Genomic DNA, 23,341 nt, shown 5'->3' with positions numbered 1-23,341 from the left:
CAGAAGGATGTGAGCTCAGATTAGCAAGTTCAAAAAACGGAGTGGGGAGAGTGATAGACAAAGAGGGTACACATTAAATCATTAACTCTTCATACTCTACTGACTCCTTGAGGACAGTAGGTCATGAAGTACCAAAGAGTCAGTGCCGTTGGATTTGGACCTCCAACATTTTAAAAACATAATTGTTTAGCTAACAGTTTAAATTCTTCATTTGACCTTATATCAGCTATAAGAAAGTTAAAATTAGCACTGAAATTGTGAAAGAGAACACATTACTGTAGGGGAGAAGGAAAAAAAGAAAGCTAATCTGAATCCCTGTTCTTCATATAATAGTGTCACTACAACACCCACCTGGAGTTTGTTGAAAACTGAATGGAATGCAGTTATTAGAAATGTGAATTGCTTCATGCCTTTGTATAGATTAAATGCTTTACAAAGGAATGTCTGTCATATATGGGAAGAGGAGCGTAAATGTGATCTTACTTTATTCTTGTCCTCTCTCTGTTTTCTCTCTCCATCTCCATGCAGCTAAAGCTCAGAGTTTAAAAAATAAATGCTACCAGCTTTGATTTTGTAGCATAGACTGCTGACATAACATAAATGCAACTGGGGTAGATTTTTTAAAAATTAGATAAATTTCAAACTAACTACTGAAGTCTCATCTGATTGCAATGAAAGTTTAAATGTAATGCCAAAATGTATGTTTTTATCATATATACTGGCATCAGAGATTTCTTTTGTTTGTTCCCTGCCAAATTATGCCAATATTGCAGATGTTATATACAGTAAAAGGAAAGGCAATTCTAGCAAATTAGCTTAAGGCAATTTATAGAACAAAGCAATGCTCCTTTCATATAGAACATACATAATCACTTTGCTACCTCTTGATGGAATTATGGTAGCTGAATTATTGAGGAGTGAAACATATATATGGAATGAAAAAATGACTTGTAAGTATATGAAGCATTTTTTGTTGTGTAGCAATGATCCTCAAATTACTGTTGATATGCTATTAAAATCAAATCATATTCCCAAAAGTAGAGTAGTTCCAATGACAAGGACTGTCATATAAAAGTTTTATTAGTAAGGTGGACATACTCCAGTATATCTATAGTATCATAGTTAGCCATTAGACTTGTGAATATTATATTCACAAGACCAAGAAACATTTTCAGTCATATTGAAGACAGTGGCTAAGGTCTTGTGGAAATGTGCATTTGAATTGGATTTTGCAGAAAATTGGAAATATTACCACATTAATGAACCATGTTTGGTCCTACATGTACACTTTTAACTTAGTGTGCTCCCTGGCCTATATGATATATGCAGAAATATTGTAGCCATATGATTGATGTTCTTCTTCTCTAAGAAATAATTGTAGTGAAAGATCTACAGAAGATAAACACTTATTCAGGATTTCTGATGATTTGACTCTTCACAGCTGGATTTTTTAAAGAAACCTAAATCAATCAAACTAACTTTCTGTTTGGATTATTTTAGGCCATCTTCCCTAGCTGCAAAATTGTGAATAGGAGCCATCAGCCACTTTGTCTGACATTGTCTTTCCTGTTAAATTAATCCTTTTTGTACGTACATGTCACTTTCTTTAATTAGGTTTAAAAATGATGATCATTGGAGTGGAGTGCCACTGTCAATTACTATAGATGAATTAGTAGTCAATAATACATCAAAATTCTGCCTGTACTAAAGCCTTTTAAAAACCCAATTAAATCTTAACACATTTGAATTAAATGAATATGAATTAAGATTCTGTTCTCATTTTTCTCTTACAATGAATCTCAAGTCATAACAGGAAGCCTCCCCTTTGCCTTTTCATTTTTTGAGAGATAGCAATGTTTCTTGCTAAATCAGTTTCTTTCGTTACATTAAGAGAAGTGTACTATGCTGTTTCCTAAGAAAAGGGAGAATAATCAGTTTGATGAACTTCAAGGACAGTGAATTGTAAAAGCAATGAAGCCTGACTTGGTTCTTCTTAATAAATACTCAACCATCTAGCTTAATATTCTATCTGATGAGAAATGCAGCCAAAAGAGCTCCCAGGCTGCTATGAAGTGATTTATCAACATGAATAATTTATAGCTTTTGATATTTTTTCCTGATATGATATTCTCCAGATCATTGGTATCATTCAGTTAAACATTTTAAATCATATTCATTTCAGCATATATTTAAGTCTTGCTGAAAGCTGTGGGACAAATACAGTTAAAAGATGAAGCTACCAATAGTGTGTGTTTAGAAGTGAAAAAGAATGGATGAGATTATATGCTATTGTCATTTCATACTGTTGTGAGGATGTCTTATAGATGTATGTGACTGAACTATTCCTGACATTGAAGGAAATGTGTAATTCCTTCTATGCACATAGGTGATCTTCCTATAAAATTATTTAATCCAAAGGAATGCTTACTCTTAATGCCATCTATATTTATAATAATACTTGTTTTTTATGATAACTTCAGTGTCACGTGTTAATTTTAGGACATATTCTCCAGCATTTATTGTTTTTGTTTGTTTTGTTCTTTTGTAACTGTTCTTTTATGCTCTTAAGTTAAATTTCAAAAATTTTATATACAACTTTCAGATAAACCTTGTACCTTCCATTTCTTCATCTGGTGAGCACCTACAACTTTCTCATCGTGGTAGTATTGTGGGTTCCTCACTGCACAATGACTCCTACTTGTTGGCTCAAGAGAATGGCAACTCTTCTAGTGGCCTAGGAATTGTTCTCCAGTCCATCAATCCTCAGATTAATGGGAAGTCTGCAAGTGATGAATTTGAATTACTGATCAGAAATATGGCACAGGTAAATGTCACTTGAATTAAATTTCAGCTACATGATTGGGAATATGTAGTTGCTTTGCAAACTCCTTCCCTTTACTTTCACTTCCTCTCTTGGGTTAACAGTAGTTTTCTCTATGTATTATTAAATGGGAAACTAAAGTTCTCTTCATTAAAAACAGGGATAGTGTATCTATCTGCAGAGGCAGCAGGGTTGAGTGTGTTGACACTGCCCCTCTCCTGTCACCCTCCATTTATAGAAGGCGTCCATTTATAGTTGAGAACTTCCTGTATCCATGGAGGATTTCCAAACAATTAAGGAACCTGGTTTTCCTAACCATATCACTTTGCCCAGCACATATTTTTAATGTCTGTACTGGATTTATGTTGTTTGACTGTTTTCTTTCTTTACTTCATTAATATACAAATATGAAAATTAAGTGAACCCTTTAGAATCAGATTGCTTTTGAATTTGTTTCAAAGTGTTTTTTCCCATTGTTTCTGCTACTAGGGTCGACTTGTTGAGAAAATAGAACTTGTAAAACCTCTAAGTGGTGGCCTTGGTTTTAGTGTAGTTGGTCTGAAGAGTGAATATAGAGGTGAACTAGGTATATTTGTGCAAGAGATTCAAGATGGAAGCGTGGCACAGAGGTGAGATTGCCTGTAAGCTATTTCTTACTCATATTATATACATATATAAATATACTGTATACATGCCAGCTTTCAAGTGGATTATAAACATTTGAAATGCATGTTTTAAATAATTATTTTTTTAGGAAGTGTATGAAATGATAATACACATGAAATGATGTGTTTTGTTTGAACTCAAAGGAAGGCGTCTCCCCAGAACGTTCCTCCAGAATCATTTTGAGTTGGCTACATTTTGACAAAACAAATCTTGAACCAGTTTAAGTGTAATTCAAACAAAACACAACACACTTCATGTGTTTCAGCCACAGGAAATAATTTTTCCTTTTTTTTAATCCAAGGATCACAAGAATAGGTAGGACACTGCTGAATGCCAGCAGTGAGCCAGCTTGGTGAGAAGTTGGGGGGGGGGGGAGAGAGAGAGACTATTTGTTTGTTTGTTTGAAGCATTTTACTTTTATCTGTACTGTATCCCTTAAATTCAAGTACATCTTTATTGAAAGAAATTTGAGGAGAGATTACTAGAGTGGTGTGCTCTCTCTCTTTCTTTCAATGCCCAATATGCAGTGCTGAACATCAAATACTCAGCAAGCCAACCAACTGGAGTTATTCTTTTTGTTTCCTTGTAGGCACTCCTAATCAAAAATTCCCCCCAAACCAACATCCAAACAACCAATCAAACCAAAACACATCAACACCTTTGAAAATCCTTAGGAAAAAAGCTTGTGAAGGTTAGGTATGCATGTGCATTCTGTGTGTGCCCTTTCATCCTGTTGAATGTGGAGCTTTCAGAGTGCTTCTGAAGATGAAGACTCACTGCATTTAAACCTATCCTGAATCTCAAAGTCAGCAGGACCCGGTAGCATGCACAAAGTGCACATGACCCCTGTCTCCCCCAAGTCAGCAGACCAAATTTGGACCTACACTGTGGCAATAAGGGAGGTGATGTGCTTTCCCCCCCTTCATTGTGTTGGTGAGCTGCCAGGTGGTGGCCTTCTTTAGCGGGTGGTACGTGTAAGTTGATCTCCCGTCTGGATGCCATACCTGTTTTGTGCAGCATTCTGCTGAAAAAAGTGCCAAAATTTGTAAATATTTGACTCTCATTGCGGTATACACATGCAATTAAAAAACAGTTAAAATAAATAAAAACAAGTTGAAAAGAAGGCTTATTTCAATTTGTTTATACTCAGTATGTTTTATACTGATAAAATTTGAATTAGGGATTGTCAATCAGCCTTTCTCTGATCCAATTCAGTTTTACTTAGAAGTCTGCTTAAAAATCTACATCAGGCTGAACATTTGATGATACAATAAAATGCATCTATTTTCATACATAACTTTTGGTAATATCCACATTTTTATGCACCCATTTTTCTGATACAGTATACACATTTTTTAGAGAAAATGTTTGTGCTAAGTACTGTATTGCAAAATATGGAGAAATGTTATCTGAATACCATAATAATCTGGGAGAGTGAATTAGGATTGCTTGTAAAAAAATTCTTCTATATCACTAGTCTATTAGTTTACTTCTTTTACTAATTGCAACATATTAGTAAACAGATTAGATCCACATATGCTTTTTCTTCAGGGCACTTTGACGTAAGTCTGAGAAAGCATTATGTGATTACATAGGGGGAAAAAAGTCTTAATTAAAGTATGAGTCCATTTTGTAAGTTGTAAAGATGACTTTTGTAATTAGGATCCTTTTTTGGTGTTTTTTTTTTTTTAGTAGTCTCTCCTCCCCCATTTGTGAAAATGTTTGGTAAGTAAACTATGGATTGATGAATATTCAATACTTTCATGGTGAATGCAGTAGAATACTTGGGTTTTTTTACCCAGCAGGCTCACAGTCAAGAATGAAGTTCCCAGGCAATAGCAGACAAAGCTGGAAGCAACCAACATGTAATATGCTTAGTCTCGGATTGGGTGCAAGAAGAAGGAGGTAGCTATGGGGTGAAGCTAGGAGACAGGGTCTGTGGATTAGCTTCAAAGGAAGCTCATGAAGAGGGGCCAAGACAGATGCTTGCAGCAAAACTGCAAGGAAAGTTTTTTTTTTTTTTTTAAATCTGCATTGGAAGAAATAGAAAACTAGATTAAAAAAAAACCTACAGTATTTTGGAGAAACTGTCAAACATGATAGCAATACCAGTGATAATGCTTACTAATATCTTTGGTTTTTATATGTCTACAACAGGGATGGCAGATTGCAGGAAGCAGATCAAATTCTTGCTATTAATGGGCAAGCCCTTGATCAGACAATTACTCATCAACAGGCAATCGGCATCCTACAGAAAGCAAAAGATAGTGTCCAGCTAGTTGTGGCTAGGGGCTCTTTGCCTCAGCTCATCAGCCCTGTAATTTCTCGATCTCCATCAGCCGCTAGTACAGTTTCGGCCCATTCCAATCCGGTGAGTACCCCATAGACACATTGAAAACAAGTTTGTCTTCTTTCTTCGTGGCTTTGGGGTTGGTGTAGTCAGTGCAACTCTGTACTTTACAGGGCTAAATATCTTCTCTTCATGGTAAAAAAATGTCTGTGCAACATTTTCTGAATGTTAAGCAAGCAATTGTGTAAAGTTGCAGTTGCAAAGAAAGCTTCTTAACACTCACAGGTTGGTTTTCAGTGTATAGAGAAGAGCGTAGGAAGTAGTTCAAACAATTTTAATGTACACTATAACTAATGTGCCTGCTACTAAAAACAAATCCTATTTGGTCTTGGCACACATGGGAGCATAATATATGTAAGACATTCTATATTCCATAAAATGTCTCTCCATCAGTTCTTAGCACATCATAAACCTGTGGAATTAATTACCGCAAAGCATAGTAATGCCTTTAAAAGGAGATTGGATGACAGGTCTATCAAGGTTATTAGCCTTGAATACCTATTGGTACCTCCAGATCAGGGATAGCTTGCCTCCAAAACACATTTGCAGGGGAACAATGATGGGAAAATGATATGTATTTATCTCCTGCCTGTGAGCATCTGAGAGGCATCTGGTTGGCCATTGTTGAATTAGAGGGTCCTTGGCTTAAGTCAGCAAGGCTGTTTTTATGTACTTATGTCCCAAATGATATACAATGTCTGCTGCTTAATTAATGGATGAGGAGAGCCTGAAAATAAGGAAAGGCCTTCATGATTGGGGAAAAGGGGGGGAACACACACACACAAAATTGAGAATCTCAGTTGTAAAAATGCCGTTGAGAGTTTAGCCAAACCCTTCCTGTGTATTAAGATTACAATTTTATGCATAGTATGGAATTCACCACAGTATACCTGAGTAGGTAAACAGCTAAGTTGGATAGAAGCCAGTTGCTCTCAATCAGTGCACCTGTTTGAATGCTGGAAGAAGCAAGCATAAAGTTTAATCTTTCATGCCCAAATGAATGTATTCACTGAGGTCTTAAACACTGTTCATTTGCCAGGGAAACCACTCAAAGTATAGAACTCTAAAAGGTCCTTGTGATAACTCATGAACAATGTTTGGAGTAGATATATATAAGAGAGATTGACCACATGGGGAAAATATAAAGCTGGTGGAATATCTTTAGAGGTTGTTTTAAAAAAATGACATTAATTTAGGATTTGTCTTAAAGGTTCATTGGCAGCATGTGGAGACCATTGAGTTGGTGAACGATGGATCAGGTCTGGGATTTGGGATAGTAGGAGGAAAATCAACTGGAGTGATAGTTAAAACCATCCTTCCAGGAGGAATAGCTGATCAGGTACATAGTATATTCTTCTTTACTAAAGATACAGAATAATAATTATGTATTATCATTTAATAAATAATTTTATTTACTTGAAATAGAATGGAGTGCTAATATTTAATGAGGGAAAACATCTTGAATTAAGGTGTTATCCTTTGCCAACAAATGTCCCCATAACCATGGTTCGAAACCTCAGCCAGATTTCTAATGCTAAGTACTGCTTCTGAACTGTTATCAATAATGAGTATAATTTTGTTTTTGGCTGAGAATGAAAACTACAGAAAAACAGGTGGTAGAGTCTCTGGATGGAGAGCTTCCTTTATCCCTGTGCTTGAGACTTTTTTTTAACTGAGTCTTTACTCTGTGTGAGGCAAATGTGATGGCAGAGCTTAAGCCTCATTACACACATTCACCCTCTACACATGGAGAACAAACAATCCTCTTTTCTTCCAATCATCCCATCCCCATCTTGTTTTCCTTCTCCCTTCCTTCTCCTTCTCTGTGTTTCTGTTGGAAAGAGGGAGAGGGATGTATAAGAATAATCTGGGTGTGGATAAGCAGATAGGAGATAAACCAGTTTTCTAAACTCGGATGTTTTTTGGCTATGGCTTCTGGCCAGTGTGATTATGCGTGCACACACACCCACATGTGTTGCACGAATAGATTTATTGACAGGGGGATGGATTTGATTGGGTTGATTTCAGATGGATTTGGTAATCCTAGGCGGATAAGGTGGGGAAGAAGGATATTGCATAGGACTTTTTTTAATGTTTTTAATTTTTTTTTCTGTCCACTTTTCATCTTTTTGGGGGGATGAATTTAGGCTTGTCCTTTTGGGTAAATACACTAATAAATGGGAGTAAAAACAATAAATTGTACCTATATTTTGAACATGAGCAATGCTAAACATATTGCTTAGAGCTACGAAATATTGACACATTTATTAATTTAAAATATACTGACTTTTTAATAATCAGGTGTTGCACAGAAATACACAAACAATCTAAGAGTAAGCATATGATAAAAGACCAAAACAACAAAGCAGCATTCAAAAGCAAAAAGGACATCTTCTAAAGCTAAAATAGGTTATGGGTAAAACTCTTGCTTTTTTCTAAAGAGCCTCTGTGGATAGTTTTTTAAGCAACTGAACGTTTCCTCACCTAGCATGGTAGGCTATGCAGTGGAGACCATATCTTGAAAATTGGTGACACAGACCTGACTGGAATAAGCAGTGAGCAGGTGGCACAAGTCCTGAGGCAGTGTGGAAACCGAGTCAAGTTGGTGATAGCCAGAGGTCTAGTTGAGGAGTCCGCTCCATCAACGGCTGCTCCTTTGGGTACCCCAGTGCAAACGTGTATGATGGAGAACAAGGTAATAACGACAGGTAACTTACGTTAAAGAAATAGGACTGACAGTAGACAGAGGCTCGTTAACACTGGTTCACAGACAAACACTGTTTGTCTTTCTGTCTGTCTGCAGACAGAATATGCAAATAATTCCTAACTTGCTAATCTCAGTGTGCCACTTGAATAGTGCTCTGATAACAGCTAGGCAATCTCTGTATCACAACACTTTCTCCTTACTCTGTGGCAGCCCTTTCAGTCCATCTGGATTATTAAACCGTTTCTTCAATATGCCTTTCTTCCCCAGCTCCCTCCACTTACCTCCTCCTCCCTAGCATCCATCGGTTGGCTCCTCTCTGTGCCAGCCGGTGCCCAGCTGCAGCTCTTCACCTAGGTCGGCTGCCACAACTTCAGCTGCTGCTAGTCAGGTGGCAGCTGCCCAGCAGCCGTCTTTATTGCACATAGTGACCTTCGTTTGGGGGTAGTGTTTTATTTTCCTCGCTGTCTTCTTCTGCCTGGGAAGTAACCTCATTTACCAAAAACCTCCTATGCTCTTATTTATCTATCTATCTATCTATCTATCTATCTATCTATCTATCTATCTATCTATCTATCTATCTATCTATCTAATCCCATTTGTATAAGTGCCTGTCTCACATAGTGACTCTTTCATGCACTGCTTATTCTAGCATTTTGAAAAGATGCCAAGGATGAATGTGGCCAGTAATGTATGAAATAAAAGATAAAGTAGGGAATTAGTGTGTGCAAACAAAGATCGGGGGTGCAAGTAGCTACATATTTCTGTATCAACTCAAGCAAGTTTTAGTGTCCTAAGAATGTAAACAGCTGTTCAGCAGGATGTTTCAGCTAACTGGATTATATTCAGCAGAATGAAGTACTCAAGAGAGAGACAGAGCAAAACAAAGGAAATAAGATAAAAATTATACTTCTGCAGAAAGATCAGTTCACGTCTTTCTGTCAGAAGCATAATTTATGCCCCCCCCTTTTTATTTTGCAACTTTTTCACTGAAGTTTTCAGGAAGAATGGATTTGAATAACTGAATTATTCTTTCCTATTATATATATCCTTTCTGGAAACTAACCTTTAGTTTGAATATATGCTTTTCTTTCCTGAATTGCCATATTAGTGATAAAAATCTTTTCTAAGCGAAATTTAATATTTTATTGCCTTTCATGGGATGCATTCATTTGGCCATTACCCATTTTAAACTTTCACTTAAAAATAGCGTTGGGAACCTATGTCCTTCCAGAGTTGTAGAACTACAACTCACAGTATCATACATTTGTAGCCATAATGACTGGGGTTATTTTAACTACAAGTAAAAGTTCAGCACTATCAAGTTCACCACTCCTCACTTAGAGCCACCCTTTTGCGAGTATATTAGTGATTAAATATTTCAACAGCATGTTCAATGAAGCAATGTTTAAAAAATTAGCTTCTGAATTGAAATTTTAATATTTTTAATGTGATGTATATATATATATATATATATATATATATATTTACTTTAATATTCAGTATGTGTGTGTGAATGTGCATAATTTAGATAGTTTTCCATTTTTAAAATTTTGAACTTTACTTTGTTTTATTTTATAGAAATGATTTCTGTAAAGCTCAAGCATAAAGTATCCCCAAACCGCAAAAATCACAAAATCACACCCTGAAGTTCAAAACATGATACAGAGTCAAGTGTACCTTAAGAAAAATCCATTGAGGAATTCTCCTAACTATAACAAATGATGCTAACTCTGTTAAAAGTTCACTAGTTATACTGAAGAGCTATGAAACCAACATCAGAGTCACATTCTGGCAAGAAGTATGCTCCGTTTAGAATTAGGTCCTGAAATATTAGGGCTTAGGTGAGAAATAGAATAATTGTTGTTTCTCATAAGAACTTCTTTCATGGAGAATAACTACATGTCTTTTTTCCTTAAGAAATTGGAAGATACACAAATTGAAAATGTTGAAGATGGGAACACATTTGATGTGGAGCTTACAAAAAATATTCAAGGATTAGGAATAACAATTGCTGGCTACGTTGGGGATAAAATATCAGGTATGGTTAAAATTAATTCTGCTCAAGAAAAGTTAACTATTTTTTTTCCTAACTCTAAAGTCCATTTATTAACTATTTGGTTGAGTCAACCCAGATGTTTAAAAGTACCATACACAATATGTAGAGTAATTACTTTGCAAGAAAATGTTATATATGGATTTCATTTCAAAATACAGATTTTATTTTACAATAGTTTTATAGTCTGGAATAGTTTGAATTAATTAAAGGCACTCATTGACTGCAACATATTTTCTTTCACTGTCATTGGAACTTGATGTTAGGATTGTTGAAATGTGCTTCTTTTTGGAAATCAAACTACTATTTTAATTAATGGTCTTGGGCTTATTACATTTATACCATGGACATTTGCACTATATTGAAATAAAAATACATGCACTAATTTAAGAGATCTGCATATTCCAAGGAGGTAGCAATTGGCTTACATGTACTTGTATGTTAAAATGTAAGTTTGTCTCTTACAATGTATACATTGACTTAGAGTAAGTTAACTTCAGTAATACTATGTTGTAATACTTCTGCTTAAGTGCTTCGATGTTATAAAGACTACTGTGGTCAGAACTTGGTATGCTGTGCTTAGGTTTATGGATTCAAGTCATAGCAGCTTTACACATACTTGACTCAGAAATAGCTTTAATCACTTCAATTTTACATTTGAATCACAGAGCCTTCTGGTATTTTTGTAAAGAGTATCACAAAAGACAGTGCAGTTGAGCATGATGGTAGAATCCGTATTGGAGATCAAATTATTGCTGTAAGTAACCTTGGAGGAATGCTGTTATGCTTTTTTTCCTTGTATTATTTACTCTTTATTTCATTCTTGATGGACTGAAAGCAAACAAATCATGAGGACCAGTAGTCAGCATCCCAGAGTCCTTAAAAGAACTCACAGGTGAAATTGATGATCTTGATATCCACCCTGCCACCCTCTGCATTTCTGTACAGGAAGATCACAAAGTGTGAAACATAATGCCTAACTCTTTAAAAATGATTTCAGGAAATTACAGACTGTTAACTTAATATTATAATATATTTAAAGGTTAAATGGATGGAAAATATTAAAGATAAGATTACCAAAGTTATAAAACAAGGGTGTGCAGCTTTTCTCTCATCAAGGGCTTCAATTTATATACTTATGTGTTTGGTTTGACTCTGAGAGTTAGTAATTAGTACTGTCAGAAAGAAAAGGCCATTTTGCCACTATGTTTTGGCCACAAAATCTTAATGGGATCCTGGAGGCCAGAAAAATGTGTTTTGGGGCCGCTTGCAACCCAGGGACTTTGGTTTTTCCGTTTCTAATACAGAAGGACACCTCTAGCTAAGATGACTCAGCCCTGGCTTTTGCAAAATTGTCTATTTTGTTAACCTTTCCAAATTCTTTGAGAAGGTCAGTAAGCAAATGAATATATTATTACATTGTATACTTTGAGTTTTAAGAAGCTTTTCCCTCCTAAAGATAGTTGGGAGACTCAAGAAGGAGTCTCTCACATAAGTCTCCTGAGAAAGCAAGGGGTAAGGAGAGAGGTCCTTATATGAATCTTTTACTAATGAAAGCAGAGGTAGGATCAATGACTAGCTTTCCACAGTTGAGGAACTTAAATAATGATTTCCCTGAAGGTTCTGTATTGATAACAGTGCTTGTAAACTGAATGTTAAATCATCTTATGGGTGAGCAGTAAGATTAACAGTAGGGTGATTAAAATTTCCTGCTCAATTCCCATCAGCTTATACCAGAGGAAGGATTTTAAAAATTTCTGAATGCATTACTTTAAGTTTACTTAAATTGAATTAATAATGCCCATTCATATAGTTTTCAGAGATGGTTTGCTGTCTCTTTTTGGATAGGATGCTTATATTGAAAGATAACAACAGCCCCCAAACCAAATAATAGTGGACATTTTGTTTTATTCATTTGGATTAAAACATTTTTTGGGGTGATCTTGACAGCTGGGCAATGACTGGTCAGAAATGAACATATGTTTAATCTATAGGTGGATGGAGCAAATCTTCAAGGTTTTACCAACCAGCAGTCAGTGGAGTTTTTGCGGCATACTGGCCAAACAGTCTGCCTGACCTTGGTCCGAAGAGGAGGCCTGAAACAGGAAAATCACACTCAGTCCCATGAGGACCTTAGTGGCACTGTTGAAAAGGATTTAATTTTCCAGACGATGGATATTGGCACAAATACTGGTAATTAAGATTATCTTTGCTTTATGTTCCTTGAGTTTTATTTTTTACTCTCCATAGGTTAAACCAAAGTTCCTTAAATTAGTGGATCTTTAGAATCCATTTTTTAGACTCAATTGGAGAGTGAAAAGGCATGCTCAGAAGGAAAAACGAAAGAGTGTTGTAAAGACAGCTTCTCTTTCATTAATAACAGATAAGTAATCTTCAGATAATATTGTTTCCAAGATTTATATTTTGTGGTAAGACTAAAAAAATATATTAAACTACAAAAAACAAAACAAAATGAAAATGAATAAAGGAATTTAAGCCTTTGAGGGTTAATTTCAGTGGTGCTCATTATTTTCCTCTATTGTGACCCCCTAAAATCAGTGGTTCAGGTTTTCCCATTCAGGTCTCCATAGAATCATCCATATACTGATATTTCCCCGTTTTTTCCTCCTTTTGGATAATATAGAAGATCACAGCCTTTTTGCTGTTACCAATTTTTATTTTATTTTTAGCATTTTAACTGCCTGCATACACACATCCACACTAGCATAGTTGAGAAACACAGACTTAATTTAGTTTGGTAGGAAACTAGGAGTCCTTAACATAGTGAAAACAGGAAAGGGGTTTATCTGCATTATCACAGAATAATGGTATGTTTGGAGCTGCTCAGAATTTTTTTTTTTCCACAGAAAGTTGCAAAAGAGAACAGGATTCTCCACGGATGTCATGCAGCACCAGTGTAGTTCATGTTGGAGAAGATACTGATACACAACAAACAGGTCCTAAATAATGTTTTTTTCCTTCATAGACATGTTTGCCCTTCCTAGATTTTACCTTTCCCTGCTTGGCATGGTAGCATTGTCAAGAGTTGCTTTTGACTTCTGAAAATGTATATCTGGGATGTCATGCACACATCCATCTTAGAAGAATAATGTAACAATGGCAGCTCTGTTTAGTTGCCTTTATGTACATTGCCCACAGAGTTTTAGCTAAGCAAATACAAATAATGACCTTTGTAGTCTTTCCTCTGAATCTTTTAACCTCTAAAGTGTCTGATCCACCTGTTTTGATAAGTTGATTTCCTGTGTGCATCCAACTTCATATACCATATCAAGTCTTAAAATTACAAAGTTTAATTTTTGACATACTAAAAATTGGCAGCAGCTGAGAAGAGTTCCTATTAATTATGATATTAAAATAATTATCATTAGATGACAAAACATACTGCTCACGGTATTTAGGATGTATTCTTTATTTATAATTAAGATTTATGGATTTTGTTTAAAAAAATATTGGTTGAACATCAGCTTAAATTTGTTAGGGAATGTAGTACGGCACAAAGCAAAATCCATAACTGAAGTTAGCCAGGTATACACACTATTCTTATATCCATGGTTGGTCACATTGTTTATATCTTGTTTGTTAAATAAGCAAATATAGTTTGTGATATACAGTGCTGCTTGCAGTTCATCAAGCAATGCTAAAGAGATGTTATCTTACACATTATTGTGGGAGTCTCTTGTTGCTGACTGCTTTGGATTTTTAAGCCTGTGAGTGTTGGGGGATATTATAAGCACTTGGTGGATCACTGTATATATCTGAGAAGCTCCAGTTAGCTTAGTAAGGTATAAACTGGATCAGATTTAAAATGGTAAATTATTACACTTAACAGTATATTTCTTTCTCAACTTTTTGAATAAATATACGAATCTTTTCAGTGATTCCAGGAAGTGTGTTCTTTCACTGCCCTCTAGAGACCATGTTTCAGTAGGAGTCTTTGAAAATGAGGTCATAGTTTCAAAAAATAAAATCTTAAACATAGAGAACATTTCCTGAGTGTTTGAATATTAAATAAGCTTATAATAAGCATAAGTATATTTATTTTATATGTAATTCAGGATATAGGCAAAATATTACTACAATGCTAAATGTTCCTACCTTAGAATAAGTTTCTTTTAACTTGATGTGACTTAACTGCTGAATAAATATGAGAGGAATATTGTGTACCAAAATTTTTTAGAATTGATTTTAATAAACCTGAACACATAGTATTACTTACCAGTGTACTCCTGTTAGAGAGAAATGGTAGCCATAGTTTTACAAATAAAAACCAAGACTTCTGATTATTTTTCAGATTTGGGAAACAGCAACAACCCATAAGCTTAGCAGTGCTTTCTGCTTTATCCTTTGAATTCTAGTACTTATTTTTATTTGTTAGTGTTTCAATCAGAAAAATCCGTTTAGCTTGAATTTTTAGAGTGCAGGGGTTTAAGATAGTAATGAATAAATAGAATGAGCATTTTAGAGAACAGTTGGGCCACGGGAAGGCAGAACATGCATGCAATTTCTGCATTCACAGAAAGGAGAAGGTGCAGCAGAGGGTAGCCAGACAGAAATCCAGTTATTCAGGAAGCTAGACTAGTACAATTAGCATTCTTTGGAAGAGCGATAAAAGGAAGTTCTTGAGTAATGCAAGTCTAAATTGAATAGCCAAGGTAATACTGAAAGGCTGATTCCTGTGCTGATTTAATTCCAAATAGTCTGGATAATACTAAAAGTCTATTAAGGTTAATGTTCACTACGTGTGACACAAACTTAGTTTTAACTAATTTTATGAAAAGCAATTTAAAAATGAACTGCTCTTTTTGTGACTTAACACAAATGAATGCAGATGGCTTTAAAAGGAATTTAAAAACCTAAACAGGGTGCAATTCCTTTTTTTCCTCTTCCTTGTTTATGTATTTAAAAATGTTATGTATTGAAAGTATTTTCTTCCTCATTTTAAATAAATGCAGATGCATATTTACAAATTCTAAAGCAATTCATTTTCTAAATAAAGATAAGAATCTCATAGTTTTGCTTAGGATAATTGTCACATCTTGCAGACATTCAGCTAACATCCCTAGAAGAAGAAATATCATTGCAGAACAAATGGCAGAGGATTTTGGGGAGAAATTATGAAGTTGTGGTAGGTAGACTCACTGCTTGCTACTAAAATACAAACACTTTATCTATGTTCTTCTTTTTGGGGGGCGGGAATTGGGTATTACTTTTTAAAGTCTAAATATATTGTAAAACAAAACTGTTATATAATCTTAGGAAATCAGAAAAGGAGCTCTAGATTCTGATCTAACAGTTTATAAAGTGTTCCTTCCCAGGGAATTGTCACTAATTTAATCAATACATATTGCAGTAGTTTCCCAGGAATCGGTGCACCTATTGGCAGTCCTTAAAGCAGCTGTGTCTTTTCTTAGGATGGCACAGCTGTGCTCCATCTAGAGAAAAATAGAGAGAGAGAGGGAGAGAGATAGAGAAGTGGTGTCATGATAAGTGCAGCTGGTGCTAGGTTAAACTGTATACCATTAGATTCCAAAATACCATTTTTGCATTTATTTAGTATCTTTTGGAGTCCATTATATATTTCTATTCTTCTAGCTGTCAACAGTGCATAGTTTCATTTCTTGGGGTAGCATTTTTGCTTGATGACATCCCTCAATGTGGGCAGAGCTACAGTTGAGTTCTCAGCCCTACATTTGGAAAGGAAAACAGTGTGGCTTGTTAGGAAATCTACCCACTTTCAACATACAACATTTAGCATAATCCTTGCTTTGTAAGAGTCCTTGCACATAGCTGATATTCTGAATAAAGGACTTTTTTCATTTAATCCCACACTCATGTACCAGAAGTAAATGCCACTAATTTTAATGTGGCCTTCTTGCAGGTAAGTAAATACAGGATTTAACATTCGGGGGCTATATTTTCTCACATGCTGCTGCTTACCCCTAGTTCATTGGCAGATGGTCTGTTTTGCACCCCTTACAGAGATTTTTTTAGGAAACCTGGTTGGCCAAATTTTTTGGCATTTTACTTACTGTTCACACTTTTTCTTTTGTATCTGGTTTGTTTTTCTTCCCTCTTAAGATTTATGATAATAATTGCTGACTCTTCATTTTCATTATTTATTTTTAAATTGATTGTTAATTGACTCTTTTATGCTTTTCAAATTGATATTTACATGAGGGATCTTGGTAGCCCTTTGGCTCACAAGCCTTAAAAGGTGTTTAGTCTTTATGCAATAAAAGCTGTTTACCTAGCTAATAGTTTACTTCTCATTGAGAATCTAGTCAGTCTTCTTTTAGCACATTTTAGAATGTATAGCAATTTCTTTTGTGTGCAGTAGTCCAAGGATTGTATGAACTGTTGTGCCTTGACCACACATAACACTTCTAATAAGGATGTGGAGATTTTAAATAGAATTCAGCAGCAGGGTCATAGCTACAGTTCCTGTTCTTTGACTATTCCCCACCTGGGGATTAGTAAACCATAGAGAATTATGCTGCCAGGTGCATGTCCTGTTAACGCTTGACTTGTTTCAGAGGCAACATGGATTGCCAGATATGGAATCCAGTTCTTTTTCTTCATACTGGAAACATTTCTGTTTCAGAATACTGTATTTGCTAACAAATAGTGGTCACAAAAACTGGTGTAATGAGAAGTGTGGATCCTTTGACTGTTTTATTTGTTCCATTTATTTGTGGCTCTCTGACTACCTTTCATCTCTGGGACAGCTGTAGCTACCAGCATCTGTTACCCTTTGCAAAGGAGAAAGGGATGTTACAGCTGGGTGCTCCTTTTCAGCTCACATTGTGATTCCATCTTGTTTTGATGTGAGAAATCAATGAACATGGATGATGTTTGAAAGAACTGACCCTGTAGCTTAAGAAGTAGAGCATCTGTAGCAAAACCGCTTTTAAATCTACTGGTCCTTTGTATATGATCTCAGTGCAATTTTCTAAACAACTGATTTGTTGGTGTTATGAAGATTCTATTTTTCTTCTTTCTAGGTAGCGGATGTGAACAAGTTTAGTGAAAGCAGTGGACTGGGGATAAGCTTAGAAGCTACAGTGGGACATCATTTTATTCGGTCTGTTTTGCCTGAAGGGCCAGTTGGACGATGTGGCAAACTGTACAGTGGAGATGAATTACTAGAAGTATGAAATAATCTATCTTATACTTCTATTCTCTTAAAAGATATTCTGAGGGATTTTTCATTTTTAATATTTTCTTAGCATAGAGTATTCATATATTTTGCCATCTGAAATTTGTGAAGGAAATATATAGCCTGTATAAATTCATAATACAGTACAGTGTGTTCTAAGGTAAATAGTGATTTGATTGATAGATAGGTAATTACTATATATTTAAAATATATAAAATCATATTTTTAAAATCATTTTCTGAATGGCATCCAAAGTTATATTCTTTCCTCTAGCTTTATGGTCTCTGTAACATGGAAAAACCATATAGTATTTCTTTAATATGTTACTTTGGCATATCATATGCTCAAATGTGAAAATATATGTATCTCTTTCTCTCCTTTTCTTTCTGTCTTTTCCTTATTTCTGTAAATATCCTGATTTTCATTGGCAGGTAAATGGAAAATCTTTACTTGGAGAGAATCACAAGGATGTTGTAAATATTCTAAAAGAGCTTCCTATCAATGTAACAATGGTGTGTTGCCGTACAGCTGCACCTGTTACCGAGTCAGTATTGGATGAGACTCATATGTTAGAGCAGGTAATTCAACTTAAAGGCTTTACACACTAGGGGAGACACTGGCAGATTACCACCCTTCCTTGCAGTAGGGGATTCAAAAGAAAGATCAAGTATGGTAGTTGGATGAATAAAGGGTCTTTTTTTTCAATGTAAAGTTGAGACAGTTTGATCAGATGGCTAGAATTAGACCTAGGAAACCTAGTTTAAAAGACTTATTTTAGATTTTTGGTGTAGTTTTGGTCAAGTTACTATGGTCATTTAAACATTTAATATTTGCTTTAGATATCTCTAGATAAATTTTAGACTCTTTAAATTTATTTAAATTAAATTAAATAGCAGTTCTCATTTACTCTGGCTCCATTGACAAGCTGTATTTAAACCTTCCTTAGCTTTATTTTAAAAGGTAATCATATTTAACTTTCCAGTCCCATATAGACCTTGGACTCCTTGGTGCTTCAGAGACAGAGGATGCTAAGCTGGAAATACCTAACATGAGTCAGAATACTGAAGAGGTGCAAGGATCTCCTCTGGCAATGTGGGAGACAGAAATACAGCAAATTGAGCTGGAGAAAGGGAGCAGGGGTCTTGGCTTTAGCATATTGGATTATCAGGTAATTTCTGAATTCCATAATTTAAAGATTGAATCTGATATCTCTTTAAAAATGAGACATTCTAGTAAAATTACTACATTAAATAATCTTGTCAAACTTATTTTATATATCTTCATACATTTTGCAAGGGATTCATCTTCAGTTGTGAACCGTTTCTGATGTCTTAAATGAAAAAAGGCATGGTATGCATAAGAAGTCAGTTTGCATTAACATCCCATTACATTTTTCAGTCTTTCAGTTGATTTAAGGAGAAATTATCTAATGGTAGTGATTACTCCAGAGAGCTGATAATAACACACACAGATACACACACACACACACACACACACACACACACACACAATATTCATATTTTATATGAATATTGGGGCTATGCAGAGCATTATCACAAAGCAAGACGCATTATTATTGCACTTATAGTGAAAGCAGTAGAAGTAATAATAGTACTAGTTGGTATATGCTTATGTATTCTATTTTTAAAAAAGACATGGTTGAAAGTGCAATACATTGCACACATACAGTAAAAGGTAACAGTACCAGGTTTTCAACTCATTTTTGCACTCATTTGAGAAGATGTTTAAATGTGGGCTGAAACTGAAATGTGTTTTAGGAATCCTTTATTAATTCCATCTCTGTGCAAAGGTTTCTATATGTTCTAGAGGTTGGTTTTAATGTTGCTTTCTGCAGTCTTTGTCCAGGATTAGATAATGTGCAGTTAGGGCTTAATTTTTCACAAGTAGTGCCTTGACAACTGAAACCTTTCCTCAAGCAAGCAAGGCAAGGAAAAAACGACATATGATTGTTTGAAATCTCTTTAGATAGTCAGATCATCATGAAGCATGCATGTGGGTAGTACAAATATCTACAGGATAAAATGCTACAGAAAAATGGCATGGTTTCCACATATTGATCCCTGTTATCATAGTAAAGATAGATTTCAGTATAGGAAGTATCATGTCATAGTATGTGGCCAATGATGCAAGATATTTGATTAGGTAAACTTGCTCTTAAACTTGTTCAGGCATTCATAAAAAATGGGACAGTGCTACAGTGGTTGGCATTTCCTTCATATGAAAAGTGTGGCAGTGTATTTGAAATTATATCATATTAGGGAGAAGTATTTTAGGATAGCCTTCCGCATAGCATTCCAGCTTTATAAGCACATTTTTTGTGTTGGGAAAGAAAAGTCCCACTGGATCCTGAAGTAGCAAAGGCCCATCTTGCAAAATCTGCTCTGTAATTTCCTGAGCTGTTCTTGATTTCCAGGCATTTGGAATTCCAGACTTAGAAATATATACATATATGTATATGTATACGTATACATGTGTGTGTACACACACATACACACACGGACACACATATACATACATACATACATACGCACATGCATACATACATAGATACATAAGTACATGAATATGTAGACCAGATACTTTAGGATGAAGAAAGATGTATTTCATAAGCAGTATGAACTAGATTCAGATAGAAAACAGAAAAATATTCATTATATATAGTTTCATGGGTTCTGGATTACTGAACAAGCAAGTCAAGAATTTTAGTCCTGATCCTGTATACATAAAAGAGGTTGGGAATATTTAATTAATATATTGCTGCTTTTTCTCACTGACTAATAATGCACTTCCTTAGATTTATTTCAACTGTTTAGACTAAAGTGCTTTTTATAAGCACATGGGAGAAAAATGATACTGTATTTTCTACTTCCACTAGATTGTCTCATGACATTGTAAAGATGGATACAGTCTAGTAAAGCTGTGCAGTACTCTGGATTCAGTTTCAAAAAAGTGCTTTGCTTTGGAGTGCAGGAGCACCTCTCTGTAGCCCTTTAAAGCAGGTGTTTGTTTTCCTAGGACCATATGGTTGTCCTCTGTAGCCGCTGTGTGATTCCAGGACAAGATATGGCTACTTTAAAAAGTTGTAGACGCTGTGTTCATGTCCTCACACACTCCAAAAACATCTGTTTGGAACGGAATCTGAATCACTTTGCAGCCCCACAATCCAATATGGTGATAAGAGAGAAAGACAAGTTCATTCAGTTTCTTTCAGCTGATCACTATCTCAATCTGACCTCCTAGAAGTAGGCCAAAAATACTTTAGAAGTTCATAGATTTCAAGAAATAGGGAAACCATTACTGCATTGTGAGTACTCTTTATTTTATTCACTGTAATCAGTTTATGGAAGAGGAAAGCATAACAGAAATAACCCAGTTGCTCCTTCTTTGTATCAGAGCTTCTATGTACAAACACACAACAACATGCATATACCTTTCATTCAAGTATCAGTTACTTTGTCAATAGCCCTGCTCCATATCACCCTGAAAAGCCCTGAAATTATTGGGCTTGGACAAACCTGGCTTAGAAGTTATTCCCTTCAATCTGAAAATACATGTCAACTGTTTTTCTCATGTTCTCCTCTTCTTCTTTAATAAGGACCCAGTAGACCCTGCAAATACAGTGATTGTGATCCGCTCTCTAGTTCCTGGGGGCATTGCTGAGCAAGATGGCAGGCTCCTCCCAGGAGACAGGCTTATGTTTGTCAATGAGATCAGCTTGGAAAACGGTAGCCTGGAGGAAGCTGTGCAAGCCCTGAAAGGAGCACCTCTGGGAATGGTGAGAATAGGAGTCGCCAAACCATTGCCTGTAAGAATTCTGGTTTTACTTAGTGGGATTTTGTGTTTTGCAAATAAACTCCTACAAGGGTATTTACAGGTGTAGGACTTCAGTTATATAGCAGTTGATAGCTCATAGAATGGAATGGGTGAACTGACATTTGTTGTGAGATAACAATTTGTGTTGTGTTGTGTTTTAGTGTTTAATTCTGTTTTAGTGTTTAATGCAATGGTTAAATTGCCTGTTGCATAAATTCTCATTTGATGCAACTGTCATCAAGAAAGTAACAAAGCTCTGTGAACCAGCTTACCACCTCTTTGTCCTACAAAAATATCTTTGCTTGAGGTTCATAGAGATAGCTCAGTTATTCAATAATAACTTACTCTGATCCAAAATAATAATTTTTGTTTGGGAATTAGTTACTTTTGGCACAGTAATTTGAAACAGAGAGTAGAAAACTATTGCTTCCAGAAACATGAGGAAGAATATTTAAAACACCCCAAACAGCAATATTTTTCTTGACTTTTTTCCATAATGTAAGAGCAAAAAATTGGATATTCTTACACTAAAAGACTGAATATATTAATTATTTATCTACTTCCATTTATACTTAAGGAACTGTGGTATCTATGTGGTAATATTTTGCAGATTTCTTTCATACAATTGCATACATGCAAGGAAATGTATGTTATAAAACCCTCTTTTACACATAGTCTGGAAATTTCCTATGCCTTAGTGAGAAAGTTTTATCGATAGTGAACAGAACTGATAGTTTGGGGGTGGTTGCTTCCATTTATTCATTGAATCAGCAAGGCAATAAATTTGGCTGCTGGTTTGAGAGCTACTTTCTGGAAAAGTATGATATTTATATCCATCTTTTTCTGGTTGAATCCTATTGCAGTGCCATCTTAGCACAGAGGTGAGCAATGTTTGATAACCAAGGGTTGCACTTAGTGTTGCAGAAGAATACTGAAGGCCACAAAGTAAATGGGGCCTCATCACATATACAGTTGGGACTAAGGTTTGTGGAGGAATTGGGGAGAGGGTGGCTTTTTCTCATTGTTGTTTAAGTTTAGTGTAAGTTTAGAACTGTTGCTAAACCTTTCCCCTGTTTTTCATTTGAAAATTGGAAAGATTGCCATCAAGTTTCAGCAGCAGTGGGCAGAGGGGGTTCTGAGGACTGCAAAAAAGGATTTGTGTGGCTTTGGGGTTGTACATTGAATTGCTGCTTTGATTTAAAAAAAGGACTGAATGTTGTCATCAGGAGTATTCTACCCAAAGGAGGGGAATGTTTCTTTCTAATTTTGGGTATACATTGTTTTACATATCTGTGATGGCCTGTTTCTCTCATAATTAAATGAAGTCAGAACATTTTTCATAATTAGAAGAAATGGAGTTGCACTCATAGTCAATAAGAGAGTGGGAAAGGCAGTAATGGGGTACAACCTCAAAAACGACAGAATGATCTCAGTGCGTATCCAAGGCAAACCATTCAACATCACAGTAATCCAAGTCTATGCCCCAACCACTGATGCCGAAGAAGCTGAAGTTGACCGGTTCTATGAAGACCTACAACACCTTCTAGAACTAGCACCAAAAAAAGATGTCCTTTTCATCATAGGGGATTGGAATGCTAAAGTAGGAAGTCAAGGAGTAATCGGAATAACAGGCAAGTTTGGCCTTGGAGTACAAAATGAAGCAGGGCAAAGGCTAATAGAGTTCTGTCAAGAGAACAAGCTAGTCATAGCAAACGCTCTTTTCCAACAACACA

The 23,341-nt window shown here is 35.5% G+C and overlaps 1 protein-coding gene across 9 annotated transcripts in view; it reads left to right on the top strand.

Annotated features, from left to right (window-relative positions):
- Window positions 1-23,341, top strand: part of MPDZ (multiple PDZ domain crumbs cell polarity complex component) — a 103,915-nt gene that overhangs the window by 14,922 nt on the left and 65,652 nt on the right. For 7 of the 9 annotated variants that reach the window (XM_088130439.1, XM_088130432.1, XM_088130433.1 and 4 more), the window contains exons 4-17: window positions 2,603-2,824; window positions 3,311-3,450; window positions 5,645-5,858; window positions 7,048-7,176; window positions 8,326-8,532; window positions 10,462-10,582; window positions 11,266-11,354; window positions 12,592-12,790; window positions 13,465-13,554; window positions 15,661-15,747; window positions 17,624-17,766; window positions 18,206-18,352; window positions 18,757-18,942; window positions 21,391-21,600. In XM_088130439.1, the coding sequence (XP_087986565.1) occupies window positions 2,603-2,824; window positions 3,311-3,450; window positions 5,645-5,858; window positions 7,048-7,176; window positions 8,326-8,532; window positions 10,462-10,582; window positions 11,266-11,354; window positions 12,592-12,790; window positions 13,465-13,554; window positions 15,661-15,747; window positions 17,624-17,766; window positions 18,206-18,352; window positions 18,757-18,942; window positions 21,391-21,600 (2,184 nt within the window). The remainder of the gene's footprint in view (window positions 1-2,602; window positions 2,825-3,310; window positions 3,451-5,644; window positions 5,859-7,047; window positions 7,177-8,325; window positions 8,533-10,461; window positions 10,583-11,265; window positions 11,355-12,591; window positions 12,791-13,464; window positions 13,555-15,660; window positions 15,748-17,623; window positions 17,767-18,205; window positions 18,353-18,756; window positions 18,943-21,390; window positions 21,601-23,341) is intronic. The other 2 variants (XM_088130434.1, XM_088130438.1) reach the window with 2 other exon arrangements.

Source organism: Python bivittatus, unplaced genomic scaffold (genome assembly GCF_059951505.1).
Source record: "Python bivittatus isolate LINGU-HERP-01145 unplaced genomic scaffold, Pbiv_v1 ctg000850_np1212, whole genome shotgun sequence".
NCBI classification, from domain to species: Eukaryota; Metazoa; Chordata; class Lepidosauria; order Squamata; family Pythonidae; genus Python; species Python bivittatus.
Note: the sequence above shows the minus strand (reverse complement) of the source record. Positions and strands in the feature narration are given on the sequence as shown.